The sequence below is a fragment of the Centruroides vittatus genome, unplaced genomic scaffold (assembly GCF_030686945.1).
Source record: "Centruroides vittatus isolate TY-2023 unplaced genomic scaffold, ASM3068694v2 contig_460, whole genome shotgun sequence".
NCBI lineage: Eukaryota > Metazoa > Arthropoda > Arachnida > Scorpiones > Buthidae > Centruroides > Centruroides vittatus.
Window position 1 is genome coordinate 1,957,275 of NW_027122256.1, and position 13,899 is coordinate 1,971,173.

At 30.0% G+C, this 13,899-nt stretch overlaps 1 protein-coding gene across 1 annotated transcript in view; it reads left to right on the plus strand.

The window, feature by feature from the left end:
- MAPk-Ak2 (MAP kinase-activated protein kinase 2) overlaps nucleotides 1–13,899 on the plus strand; it is a 44,879-nt gene that overhangs the window by 15,592 nt on the left and 15,388 nt on the right. The window contains exons 3-4 of the mRNA XM_067273030.1: nucleotides 229–293; nucleotides 6,937–7,016. Of these exons, the coding sequence (XP_067129131.1) occupies nucleotides 229–293; nucleotides 6,937–7,016 (145 nt within the window). The remainder of the gene's footprint in view (nucleotides 1–228; nucleotides 294–6,936; nucleotides 7,017–13,899) is intronic.

Below are 13,899 nucleotides of genomic sequence, written 5' to 3' on the forward strand. Positions count from 1 at the left end.
AATGATCTTAATTTTCATGAATCTTGCTTTTTATGTATGCATGGTTTTATAATGTTCATAATTAAAACCTTGTGTAAACCATGATCACACTGTTTATTATAAAAATATGTTTAAAATCAATGATTTATTTTAAGTGAATAGTATTTTATATAGTATATAGTATTGTATATAAATATATAGTATATAGTTTTAAATTATGTTAAATAAAAAAATAAATAAAAATTTCAGTATGGAAGGTGGAGAACTGTTTCAGAGAATTCAAGAACGTGCTGAAGGAGCATTTACTGAGAGAGGTTAGTGAATGTAAATTTTAAAATATTGAATTTATTAAGTATCAATTATATTTTCAGAATTATTGTACAGTAAAGTTTAATATAATTTTATTTCAGATAGCAGATACTTTTTAAAATAAGTATTGTATATATTTTCACCAAAATTATTGTAATAATCAAATGAAAAATAAATTTTAACAAAAAAAAAGTTAAATTTAAATGAGTATAATGTTGACAAATGTAATATAGTAGCACCTTATACTTCAAATTTAATTTGTTCCAGAAGGTCATTTGAACTCTGAATTGTTTGAAGTTTGAAATCAGTTTTCCTCATTAATTCATTTTCCATTAGAAATAATGGAAAGCGAATTAATTGTTTCCGGACCCTAAACAATACTTATTTTGATAAACGTAAACAGCTATACACATAATTTAAGGTAAAAATAACATAATTAAATGCCCTAAATAATTAATTAAAGCATGAAAATAATAAATAAAATACATAAATACTATAAATGTGTTACTTTTGAAATTTTAGCATAAAGCGTAAGTAAAAACTTTATTATACATAAATACTGTATAATAAAATGGAAATTGCGTTTATTGTACATTGCAATCATAAAGTCCATCCAAGTGGGCCACGTCTATTTGGCTTGGCTGAGTGGTGATGTCATAACTTACTTTAAGCCTTTCAATGTGTGGTCTGCTTGTGATACCATTACTTCATTCCCAGAAGCTTCTCACATTTTCCCACCTTCTGCAGAGGGACTTTATGATTGCACTGTACTTTAGTAAGGAATAGTGACGTCTCATTTCTTATGGTCACTAAGCAGCTTGCTTGGCTTTCTCACAAATAATCCTCTTAGATATATCACCAGCCAATTGCTTCTCATGTATCTATACTAGGAGTTTTTCCATCTCCTCAATAACATGCAATTTTTTGGAGATGAACATTTTCACACCTTTAACCACATTTACTGCTTTTATTGCTTCCTTGTTATTAAGGATGGTGCACACCAACTTCAGTACCTTAAACATGGCTACCAGATCTGCTACATGTGTATCACTTTTATTACGCTTTGCAATAATTCCTTTTTAACAGCAGTCATTGATACTACTGTAAAACCTTCATCTTCATTGCTTCCACACTCTTCTTGGATGCAATAATTAACAAATATAGTAATGATACTACAATAAAGTGTAAAATGCACTGAAAATAGGAGTGTAACACATGAATGCTTTCACAGAGAGAACAAGAGATAAGTCTGGTACTCAACAGATAGTAAGTGCATTTTTTTATGTGCACACAGTTCAAACATAGAAGCATTGTTTGAACTTTGGGTTAAATTTCTCTTGAAAAATTGATATACAGTATCATCAAACAGTCTATTTCAAAATTTATAGATTCAAAAATAAATTGATTATTAAAATTTACAATTTTTGATGCATATCAGATACTTTCAGTCGTTAAAATTTTTGATAATTTAGCATTAAATATTGTAAATTGTAATAATAATAATAATTCAAAAATATATACAGTAAGACCCCACTTAACATGGGGGATGCGTTCCTAGATGACAAAGCGCTAAGCGAAACAGCGTTAAACAAGACCATTTTAACATAGAGTAAATAGGGATAGAGGAACATGCGACCAAAAAATAAGCAAATTTTACTATAATTTTAAGTTATTTTTATATAAATTTTTGCATAATAATATATGTTAAATAACACATAAACATATGCGCACAGAAATGTAAAGTTAATTTTTTATGACGAAGGTCCTGGCTATTCTGAAATTTTTGTTTTTTGCAATGAAGTCGTGTAGTTTCATTGGTTGCTTTCTTTTTCTTTCCTTAAACAAATGTTGGTAGCAGAAGATCGCATCCAAAATGCCTCGTTTTGCTTTGGCACTCCTATCAAACTCTGGATCATTTGGTAGAATTTGATCAACAATTTTGGTTATCGTTAGCAAACTTTTACTAAGAAAAACTGTAGAGAAAATTTTTGGGTTCTTTGTCTTCAGAATCTCTATTTTCCAGTTCTATACGAATTCCTTATTCTGCCAGTTCTTGAAGGTCGTCATTGGTAATGCTCTTACCAGAAATCTGCAGTAACTCCCCAATATCCTGCTCGTCTACATCTCCTGTATCGATTATGTTGACAATTTTGTCAACCTAATGATGCAGCGATAGGCTCTTCTCGATGAGAATTCTTGGATACCTTCAGCCATAGCTTCTTCCACATGCATTTATCAGTTAATTCTTGCCAAGCGAAGTCAATATATTTCTTATGGCATCCAAGATGTTATATTTTTTCCAAAATTGCACAAAACAAACATAGATTTAAGGGAAGTACAGCACTATGATGAATTGCCGCCTTTTGCTGATTGGTTCATGTTTGGGAATAATTGTATTATATACAAATCAATGAAATACCGCATTAACTTGAATCAGCGTAAATTTTGAGCGTTTTTTAGGCATCAAGCCGACCGCGTTATATTGAATCGGTGTTAAGTGAGGCAGCATTAAGCAGGGTCTTACTGTATTTGAATTATTACTACATTTTAATTTTTTGTCAAGTATTTTGGCAGATTAAATTATTCTTTTTTATAAATTATACACTATAATCTTAATTTATGAGTCTTCCTTGTTCTTAAAAACCTCTTATAAGTCAGTATCTTCTAAATAGGAACAAACTTTTTCATTTTTTTATGGAAAAATTTGTACCTCATTCTGGCCTAGTCACTCTTCTCATGCTTCTGAAATAGACTAATATAAAAGTACTACAATATACATATTTACCTATCAACTAATGATTGTAAATGGAATGAAATGAAACAAATAAAATATACACTCATGTTTATGAAAATTGCAACACCATGAAAGAATTGTGCAAATTGAACCAAACTTACAGGAAATGTAAAGTGAGGTAAGACATGCAAATGAGTAGAATCACAAAGCGATTGCACATGCATGGAACAAGAACTGGCTCTTTATCAGCCACTTGTTCCAGGTATATAAAGGACTAAAGATGTGTTGAAATCCATTTATCTTCCTCTGTCTGCGGTAAACGTTTCATTGGTGGTCAATATGCCTCGTCAAAAGTGGAGGAAGCCATACCAACAACAGAGTTCGTATGAGGCTGCATTGTTGGTATGCTAGAGGGTGGATTTTCGTATCGAGAAATTGCAGCCCGCATGCAGTATAATGCCACAACAGTGATGCGTGTTTGGAAGAAATGGACAGAGGAGAACCAAATAAGGTGAAAACCTGGCAGTGGGGCAAGCAATAGCACAACAGCACAGGATGACACACACCTCATCCGCATGGCTGTGACAGACCATACAGCGTCCTCTCGTGTGTCAGCACAACATTGGAGCACGGCTACAGGTGTTTTGTTGTCTAGCTTCACAGTTCATTGCCATCTGCTGCAGCATAAACTGCATGCAAGAGTTCTTCTATGCAGGATTCCCCTCTCGCTGATTCACAGACACCTTCAACTTCAATGGGCTCAGCAACACAGCGTGTGGCATGCCCAGTGGCAACAAGTTGTTGTTTCCGATAAATCTCGCTACAATCTGCAGTACAATGATGGAAGAGTACGTGTCAGATGTTACAGAGGGGAACGTCTACTCCCACAGTTTGTTATCCAGCATCATACCGCACAAACGCCTGGCATCATGGTGTGGGGAGCTATTTGGTATAATTGTCGATCCCATCTAGTGCACATTGCGGGCAACCTCAACAGTGATCGCTACATACGGGAAATTGTGGAGCCAGAGGTCCTCCCCCTTCTTCGACACATTCCGGGTGCTGTATTTCAGCAGGTATTTCAGCAGGCCCTTGCACATGTTTCTCAGACTGCACAAGCTTTCTTCACTGCACAACAGGTTTCGCTTCTTTCATGGCCTGCTTATTCTCCGGATATGTTGCCCATCGAGCATATCTGGGATTTCATTGGTTGGCAACTCGCTCATACAGCTAGTGGAGCACACAATAAGACTGAACTTTGGTGTCAAGTTGAAGCCATCTGGAATGCCATTCCTCAGGATTACATTCAGAACCTGTATGATTTAATGCCACGATGTGTACAGGTTCTTGTCGCTCAGCATGTCGGATACACAAAGTACTGATTTCCGATGTTCTTTTTGTTTTTGGTCTTGTAAATTTGATCGTTTATTTGTACCACTATCAGTAATATGTGGAATAAATTTCATTAATTTCTGACAATTCCTTCATGGTGTTGCAATTTTCACAAACATGAGTGTATATACAAAGTGAGAGAAAGAAATATTACGTTATCAGTTATTTCTTCATTTAATGATAAGAAAACAAGAATTAATCAATTAATTAAGACAATAAATAACAAGAAAATAAGTAAAAGTGAATTAAATAAAATATATTTTAATTATTGAAATTGTAATCACTGATGTACAGGAGAGATGATAATTTTGGGACAAAACAAAGGAAACGGAAAATTTTTAATAGACTTATCATTAGTGAACGTTTTAACTGTTTTACATAATTTTGCAGAGGCATAGCTTCCAATAACAGGTTGTTGCTGCAAAGAAAGACTGTTTTTGTTCCTGGTGATTGGACATGACTAAAAGGAAGACAACTTTGTTTCTTTGGTTTTTCAATTTTTAAAGCAAATGGAGACAAGAATTTATGAGCAATCTAATTGAACATGGAAAATTTCAATTTTATGCATTTGTGATCAAAATACTTTGTTCTTGAAAATATTGGTCAGAAGTTGTATCAATATTTTATCTCACAAAGAAGAGAGAGAGAGAAAAAAGTGGCTTGTTGTGTTGAATTCTTGTGTATTTAGTACTTATAAATAGGACTTACCTGTTTAATTGATTCCTGTATATCATTATTCAATATACAAGGAATTCAAAATAATATTTCAGAACCAGTTTACACAAGGAAAAAGAAACCTAATAAGATTTAATATACCATACTTACTCGCATATAAGACGGCCTCGCTTATAGGACGAGGTGTGACTTTAAAGATCAAAATAAAGAAAATTAGATTTATTAATACAGTTTTAATTTTATTTCGTTTAATCACAAGTAAAATATCAAATGAATGTAAGTGCACTCATTGTCCCGCAAAAATTGCTGGCATTTCAAACTTTAAGGAAAAATCTTGTAAAATCGACAACATAGTTTGTTCATGTAAAACTGGACAATCTGGAACTTTTTTTGCCAATTCTTAACAGTCGAATCCACTCTGTCAATTACACTTATGAATTTCTTCAAACTCTGATTTCTGAATAATCATCTGTTTTCATGTGGGAATGAATTAAAACTTATATTGGGTTCCCATGTGATTTTGGAATTTCAATCTGGAATTCAATTCAAAAGCTTTGCTTTTCCTATTGCTATTCATCTTTACTCCTGACAATATACAAGAATGATTCAAACGTCCGAGACAGGGCCAGATTTACCAATCCAGGGGCCCTGGGCACAAATTCAGTTGGGGTCCCCCTTTAAGATAGGCAAATTTGATGATTTAGAAAATTTACACAAAATACTGTACTTTCAATTAGATTTGAACTAAGAAGTTTTAAATTTCATTTAAAAATAAGGTTATTGTAAACATACATATATTTTATTGTATAAAACTAATTATTTTAATTTAACTGAAAAATACCTATGTGAAATTTTTTCCCAAATTTTCTGATGTTTCATAGGTTTTTTCCCGGGTTTGGTTTTCTCTGCCTGTTGCCCTCATGATTAGGCCACACCAGGCTGTTGCGGTAATAGAAAAAAAAATTATGTTTAAACATAATTTTTTTTTAGTTTTGTGGGGGCCCTGGGCACAGGCCCCAAATGCCCTTATGTAAATCCGGCCCTGGTCCCAGATAAAATACTTACGTTTTTAAATACGAGAGGGTAAGCATCTGGTAAAAAATGCAAATACTTTGTTCACAAAAATTATTTGCAAAAATGCAAAGAATTTTTGCTCGCATGTATAGGACAACCTAGGAATTTGAAGATGTGGTAAATGAATAAAAACCTTGTCTTATATGTGAATAAATGAAAACAAACTTATCTAATTACTGCTCTACACCACATTTTTATATATAATTTTTATTCAGATGTAGATTTTTGTATTCTGCAAATGATTATCGTAGTAACTTAGAGAAAAGAAGAAACATTAAATTTTTATAAAATTGGACAGAAATGCCCTACTGATTAATTCTTATTATATAAAATCAAATTTACAATAAAATGAATATAATTTAAGATACAGAGAACATATTCAGTCTCATAAACATCATAAACAAATTTGTAGTGGTAAGTTTGAATAAATTTTAAAACTATTTTTATCAGTTTTAGGAATAAATATAAAAGTATATAATTTCTAAATGTATTTTGAATAATGCTTCTTAATTCTAACCATAATTATTTTCAATTCATATAGTTCTACAATTCAATAACCAAATCTTACAGGTAAAAAAAAAATATGAAATAACTAGTTTAATCTAAAAACTTTTATTTATAGTTAGAATGTTATAGAATATTTTAGGATCTATTTAATATAGTGAAAATATGGGCAAAATAGCATTCATCAACTATGACAAACATCATTCTTTTTTATAATTAAGTTTTTAAAATTTATATTAATTTATATTTATTTGCTTATTTCTATTTAGAAGCAGCTGAAATAATGCATGACATTTGCAAAGCTGTGGCACATCTTCATCGTATGAATATTGCACATCGTGATCTCAAGGTAAAAAAAATCCCTAAAAAATCTATAAGTTTACAGATTTAGATATAAATAAATTTATAAATATATAAAAAATATTATTGTTTTTGATTAATGAGAAACAAAATCATTGACATTAACACAAAATTTTTAATGAGTTAACATAAATATGTAAGTACTCTCAGCAATGTACAAAACTCCTCAGACAAATTAGTTTGTTAAGTCATAAAAAATTTTGTGTTAACATTATTGACAGAGTTTTCTTGTTAACATTATTATTATGTGTAATGCCACACTTGTATTTATGATTATTTTTTAATTTAAATGCAAATGATATTTTAAAAAAGGATTGAAAAATTAACATGGCAATATAGCCATTCATTATATTAAGGCAATACATTCATTATATTCCCTTAAAAATGAGTTACAATGAATCTTGAAAGTACATTATAGTATGGTTTATCTTACAAAAAAAAAAAAAGGATTCGAATAGTCGGACTATTTAGAATTGATCTTTTTTGTTTTTTCTTTGTATATGATATATTTTTCAAAGTAATTCTAAAAGTTATTTCATTTCTTTAACATCAACCATTTTGTATCTCATAATAACATATATGAAAAAGGTATGAATGACCATAGAAGTTAAATTTTAAAAACTAAATTTAGGTTATAAGGTTAACTATGTGTATTCAGTATTATGTTGAACTTGTCTTCGTTATGCTTTCAAAAACTGACTCCTTGTATATATTTTTGTTATTTTCTATTTCAGATAATAGAAAAAAATGTTTAAATTCAAATAAATATAGTTACTGTTTTTAAGAGACTATAGAAATGTTTACATAAATTACTTAGCATGTATAATTAATAACTTTAAAATTCATTGTTTTTTTTAATATTTATTCATGTTGAATTAAATTTTGTTCTACATTGTTAATGAGACATTTTCAAGGTAAAATAATAAATTAATTGACTCATACCAGACAAGGAAAAATTATTGAAAGGAAATGGCATTAATTAAGTGATCATTTTTTGAATAAAATTGTTTGTATGATAATTGTTAGTTTTTAAATCAAAAAATCCTATAGTTACTAGTCATAAATTGGGAGTTTTTCTTTGCTCATTGTCTGTTTTTATGAAGCTGTACAAAAAGATAATTTTGTACAGCTTCATAAAAACAGACAATTAACTTTTAAAAATTATTTTATTTTTAAAAGTTAATTAATATACCCTATGAATTGGTGTGTGACAAAAAACGAAAGAGAAAGTTTACCACTAATGTTTTTGAACTCCCCTGAGTTCTTCTTCAGGTGTTAAATGGAATTTCTGATGGAACATAAAACATTTGGATTACGAAAATTTGAAAAATTGTTCAAATCCGATGCTCGAGAGATGTTTGACATGCCACGCATATGTATTTGTATGACTTGCAGATGTTGACATTTAAAGATCGGTGTCAATGAGTGCCAGCCAGGCTACTGACAAAACCAACTCCTCTTTGTAATTGATACAAGTGGTGATAAGGCTAAATTTATATATGTGAATGGCCTCCAACCATCTTAGATGTTCCGTGCGGGGCAAAGTGAGGATGAGCTAAGGGTGATTATAAAGAGGAGTTGGTTTTGTTGGTAGCCTGGCAGGCACTCATTGACACCGATCTTTAAATGTCAACATCTGCAAGTCATACAAATACGTTTGCGTGGCATGTCAAACATCTCAAGCGTCGGATTTGAACAATTTTTCAAATTTTCATAATCCAAATGTTTTATATTCTATCAGAAATTCTGTTTAACACCTGAAGAAGAACTCGGGGGAATTCGAAAACGTTAGTGATGAACTTTCTCTTTTTTATTTTTTTCGTCACACACCAGTCATCGGTTCATAGGGTACGTTATTTAATACACCCAGTTGTTGTTATTTAAAAGTTCATTTTTAAATATATAAATTTTACATAATGTAGGCTGTATGAGAAAAATAATTATAAAGATTATATTAATAATTGTTGAAGCTTACAAGTGAGAACCAATTTGATCCATCCAGGGGACTTACCTTGGACAAAAGAATCTCCTTATTCCTTTGTGTCACCTCTGTAGTTTGGGTCTTACCATCACATGTAGAACCTTGTCTATTAGATGTGCATCCTATGTTGTTCAAGTATTAATTTTTAGATCAAAAGAAGTTGTCTCAATTATAAATGCTCATCATCTTTTTGTCTTCTTAATGACTCCCAAATTTTAATAATGATTGCTATACTGACAAATATTTTTAAGGGAAGTGCATAGGGTATCTGTACAATTCCAAAGAATTTAAAAGCATCATATAAAGAATCTTTGCATGCAAAAAGATCTTTTGTTTTTTTATAATGAAAATGATTAATTTTTTGAATTTTTGATTGTTAAGATTAATAAAAAAAATGAATTGATAAGTTATATGAAGTATCTGATAAGTTGTTAACTTATCAAATACTTCATTTAACTTATCAGTTTATAAAACAAAATATTTCATAAAACAAATATCAATTAGATAATGAAATCATAGTCATATTTTAATTGTATAAAGTTATTTCAATAGTTTTGCAATGCTTGAAATGCTAAATTTTTTATTTCAATCAACAAATTACTCTTTATGGTATCTACTGTGTCTTTTATTTATTAAAAATCTTTGGTTTTTGAATTTTTCTGATGTTAAAGGAATGATTCCCAAAAGTAATTATTCTATATAATTATTATAATAATTATTAACTTTTATGTCTTTCATAAACAATATTTTTGAATAATTTCTGTTTATCATAAAAAATTTTTAATTTAGCATTGATAACTCCTATAAGCTGGAACAGTTCAACAAACACAAACAGCTGCTTTTTGTGTGTGTTTGTTACTTAGCATTGTTAATAAATTCATAAAATAAATTAATTACAGTCATCATCATTTTTTATTTTGTGTTTTTTAATTCCATCATTAGTCTATTTTTATCTTAGACAAACAAAACTTTTCATAGTGATTTTTGTACATGAAGCATTTTGGATTGCAGAGATCTAGTATCTTTTATTCCATTTAATAGTTTTTCAAATAGTACTTTATTCATGTTTCATTCATAGTTACAATTTGCTTTGAAAAGTCACTAGCCTCTTCAATAAAAATGCAAAAGGACTATGGAGTAGTTTCTGAGAAACATTTCAGAGTTTAAAGATCTATTTTGTAGAAATTTTTGCCATGTTCAATTCTAAATGAATAATTATTAAATGACTTTCTAATTAATGAATGCTTTGATTCAAATATTTTTAAATAGATATTGCATCAATAACAAAAATACATTCATTTGATGGCTGTTATCATATTGGTGATCTATACAAATTATTATACTTTTGGAATTTATAAATGTTTTATTTAAAATATATTTTTTTAACTTCTTTAGGTGAGAATATTAATTTTTTCATACATTATTTTTTACATATTTTTATATTTAATTACTTCAAACCTCTTTATTAAGAAAACCAAATTAATTATTTTTCTTTCAAAATATGTTTTCTGCTTTCATCAAACCATCTTCAGTTTCAACTAGTGACATTTAATGAATGTTTTAATAATTAATTTAGAAAGCAAATTTAGCAAGAGATAGCACCTAACTCTTGCCTGTAATGCCAAATTACTTAGCATTTAATTAATGACTTTTAAAGAACTCAAAGAACAAAATGTACTGTTACAAATGTCTTAGAACAGGGGTGGTGAACCTATGGCATGTGTGCCCAAAGTGGCATGTAAAAGAAATCATCTGGCACATAATGTATCATATGATTTCTGTCTTTTTCAATCATCCTTTCTGTTTATCACCTGGTCATCTTTTTTTCAATCAGATTTTTTACATTTATTCGAATTAAAGCGTATTCGTTTAATTTCTTTAAATATCATTATTCGAAGTCTAATACATTGGCACGCATTAACATCTTTAAAGCTAAGTATGCTTACAATATGGCACGCAGACTCAAAAAGGTTCGCCATCCCTGTCTTAGAATATTTGGTTTTAAAATAACATTTTTCAACTTTTTAAATTTAAATTTAAAATTTTTAAACACCTAGAACATTAAATTCATCATTTTACAAACTAGATTGCTTTTAAATTTTATAATAATCAATTTTAAAATTCTACTAACAAACATTAAATACTGACAGTTTAATTTTTACAATTTAATTGTGTGAGAATCTGGCATGATATTTTAATCAAAATAATAAAAGAAAATACTATTATTTTCAATAATATAAATTTATTGGCAGTGATATTTATCAACTTCCACACCTGAAATCATCTCAGCTTCAAAGGAGATGCTTTCTCACAACCTTCTGGCCTATTGTCCCTATTCTGCCATTTAATGTGACAACTAATGGCCAGTTGAGACAGTCATTGCCAATTCCTTCACGACTCAACAAGTCATCACCAATTCCTCATCCAATAATGTTAATGCGATGCCTCCGAAACAAAATACTTTGTCATCTCCGAAAACAGAATACTTTATTTGCCTCCGATTTGGAATAACTTTGTCTCTGAAACCCAGAATAATCCTAGATTTCGTTGACTTTGAATCTACCCCTTCTCCAAAATGGGACATTAACTATGTGTAATATGTCATTCAAAACTCGTCTAACATGCCAGCCTTCTCGTTTATTTAACCTTCCTAAGGGACAAGCAATCTAGAAATGGATCTCTTCAACTGCCAGGTATTTACAACAATGTGCAATTTTTTGTAAGCTCTCTCTGTTGTGACAACTAGCATTGTATGACTATCTGTTTATCATGCTGTAGAATCTTGTATTTATTCCCTTCTTAAATAAAATGGGTATATGTTACTTAACTGGTATCTGAATGAGTCACTTCCATCTAGCTGTCTCATCAACCTTTTCAATCCTGAGCCGACTGCCTATGCACGCAACTGCTTGTGTGACTAAACAGTTTCAACAAAAATAAACAGTCATTGTGGTTTCTCTGTTCACAGAACAGGACATAGTGGTGTCATCCTGATGTGGCGTCAAATTGATGCTGATCTTCCAGTCACATTTGTGTGATATAAACAAACCTTTTCTAAAATAGTGTCTTTATATTTATATCTTACAATTGATCTACTACAGGAAATCCTTGTTAATTCGATCTCAGATAGTTTGAAATCCTGTTAGTTTGTAATTATACTATTTGTCCCAGCTGGGGATATATAGATTTACATGTTAAGGAATTTGGTTAGATTGAAAATGGCTACTTCGAAATTTGAAATGAAAATTCTGTCTGAACTGTGATATACATATGTTGACTTGTTCATTTAGATTGAATTGTCTGCATACTAAGAGAACAATAGACCAAAAACAACTCTAATCTTGTCAACATGGCTTTTCTTTTACAATAATGTATTTTCAGGTGTCACCTTACCCATGGAATACCCTTCTTTGTTTTATCTAATAAAATATGGCTGGGCAAGATTGGGCTATAAGTAGCAGATGGAGATATTTGTAGGACTCTAGGCTACTAGATTTGGACAACTTAGTACTTTTTGGGCTACGTTAAAAATAATTTGGGCTACATTTCGAAAATTCTGCTTTACTTTTTATAAAACCTATCTGGCAACCTGTGAGATTTTCACTGTACCATACTGTGCTGTTTACCTGCCATTTATTTATATTATTATTAATTAACAAAAATAGCATTCTGTATATGTAGTCTTATTTCATTTGCTTAATAAATTATATGGCATTTGGCATACTGTACAGAAATATGTAAATCTCGGCTAATTTGAAGTCGTGATTATTTCATCCCTTGAATTTCAAACTAACAAGGATTTTCTGTACTACTATTCTAATTCAGGAAATGTAACAGATGCAATGGATACATATATATATTGGAAATCCAATGATATTAGTCCACAAATTAGCAATGATCACAATATTATAAGGGTTATAACATACTTAAATACAGAAACAGACAGACATAGAGTTTCAAAAAACTAATAAGATTGCAAATGAACATGTATGCCCAAAAGAAGTAATTAAAGACATAATTTGTTGCTTTGTAATTGTCTTAATAAAGAAAAAGAGAAAAAAATAGATGATAGCAGTTCAGGTAAAAAGATAGCAAGGATAGCAGCAGAATATGTTAGGAAGACAGGGTATGAAGCAGGGTGAGGACATGGGTGAGAAGCAAGAAGTAAACTATGAAAGTGCTTAGAAATGAAAAAGAAATAACCAACAATCTATAAAAAAATAGGATATATGCATTAGGACTTGCCAAAAATAAGAAAAACTACTTTTACATAGACTTCACACATAGCTTAATAAACAAAGGGTAATTAGCCATATGCAAATATGAAAATAATATTGCAGCTCTAATGAAGTGGGCATGGGACACTGATGTAGAGGTCATATGAGCTAAACCGGTTCTAGTATAATAGTGTAGGGAAGATTTTCTTCCTTAGAATCTTAGAACAAGTGTGTATTTATAATTGAGCAAAATACATTAATATCATTAAAAAATGGTACAGTAGATGTCCAAAACAGATGGAAAATGGTATTAGATGAAATAAATCTATAAAAACTAGTTAAAAGAATACAGAAGAAATCAGAATAGGGATAGTGAATAGTAGATTGATTATAAGATATAAAGGCAGTATTTTAGGAAGGGCTTATGTTTTAACATACAAAAAAAAATTGTAAAATGTTTAAATTTTAGCATTTAATATGTTTGTCAGTAGAAATTTTAAAATTTGACATTATGAAGTTTAAAATTCAAGAACAACCTAGTTTGTAAAATGGTAAATTTAATGTTCTAGTTTTAAAATCAAATATTCTAGAATGATTGTAATGGTACATTTTGTTCTTTTTGAAAAACTTCTTTAAACGTCATTAGTTGAAACTAAGGATGATTGGATAGAAAT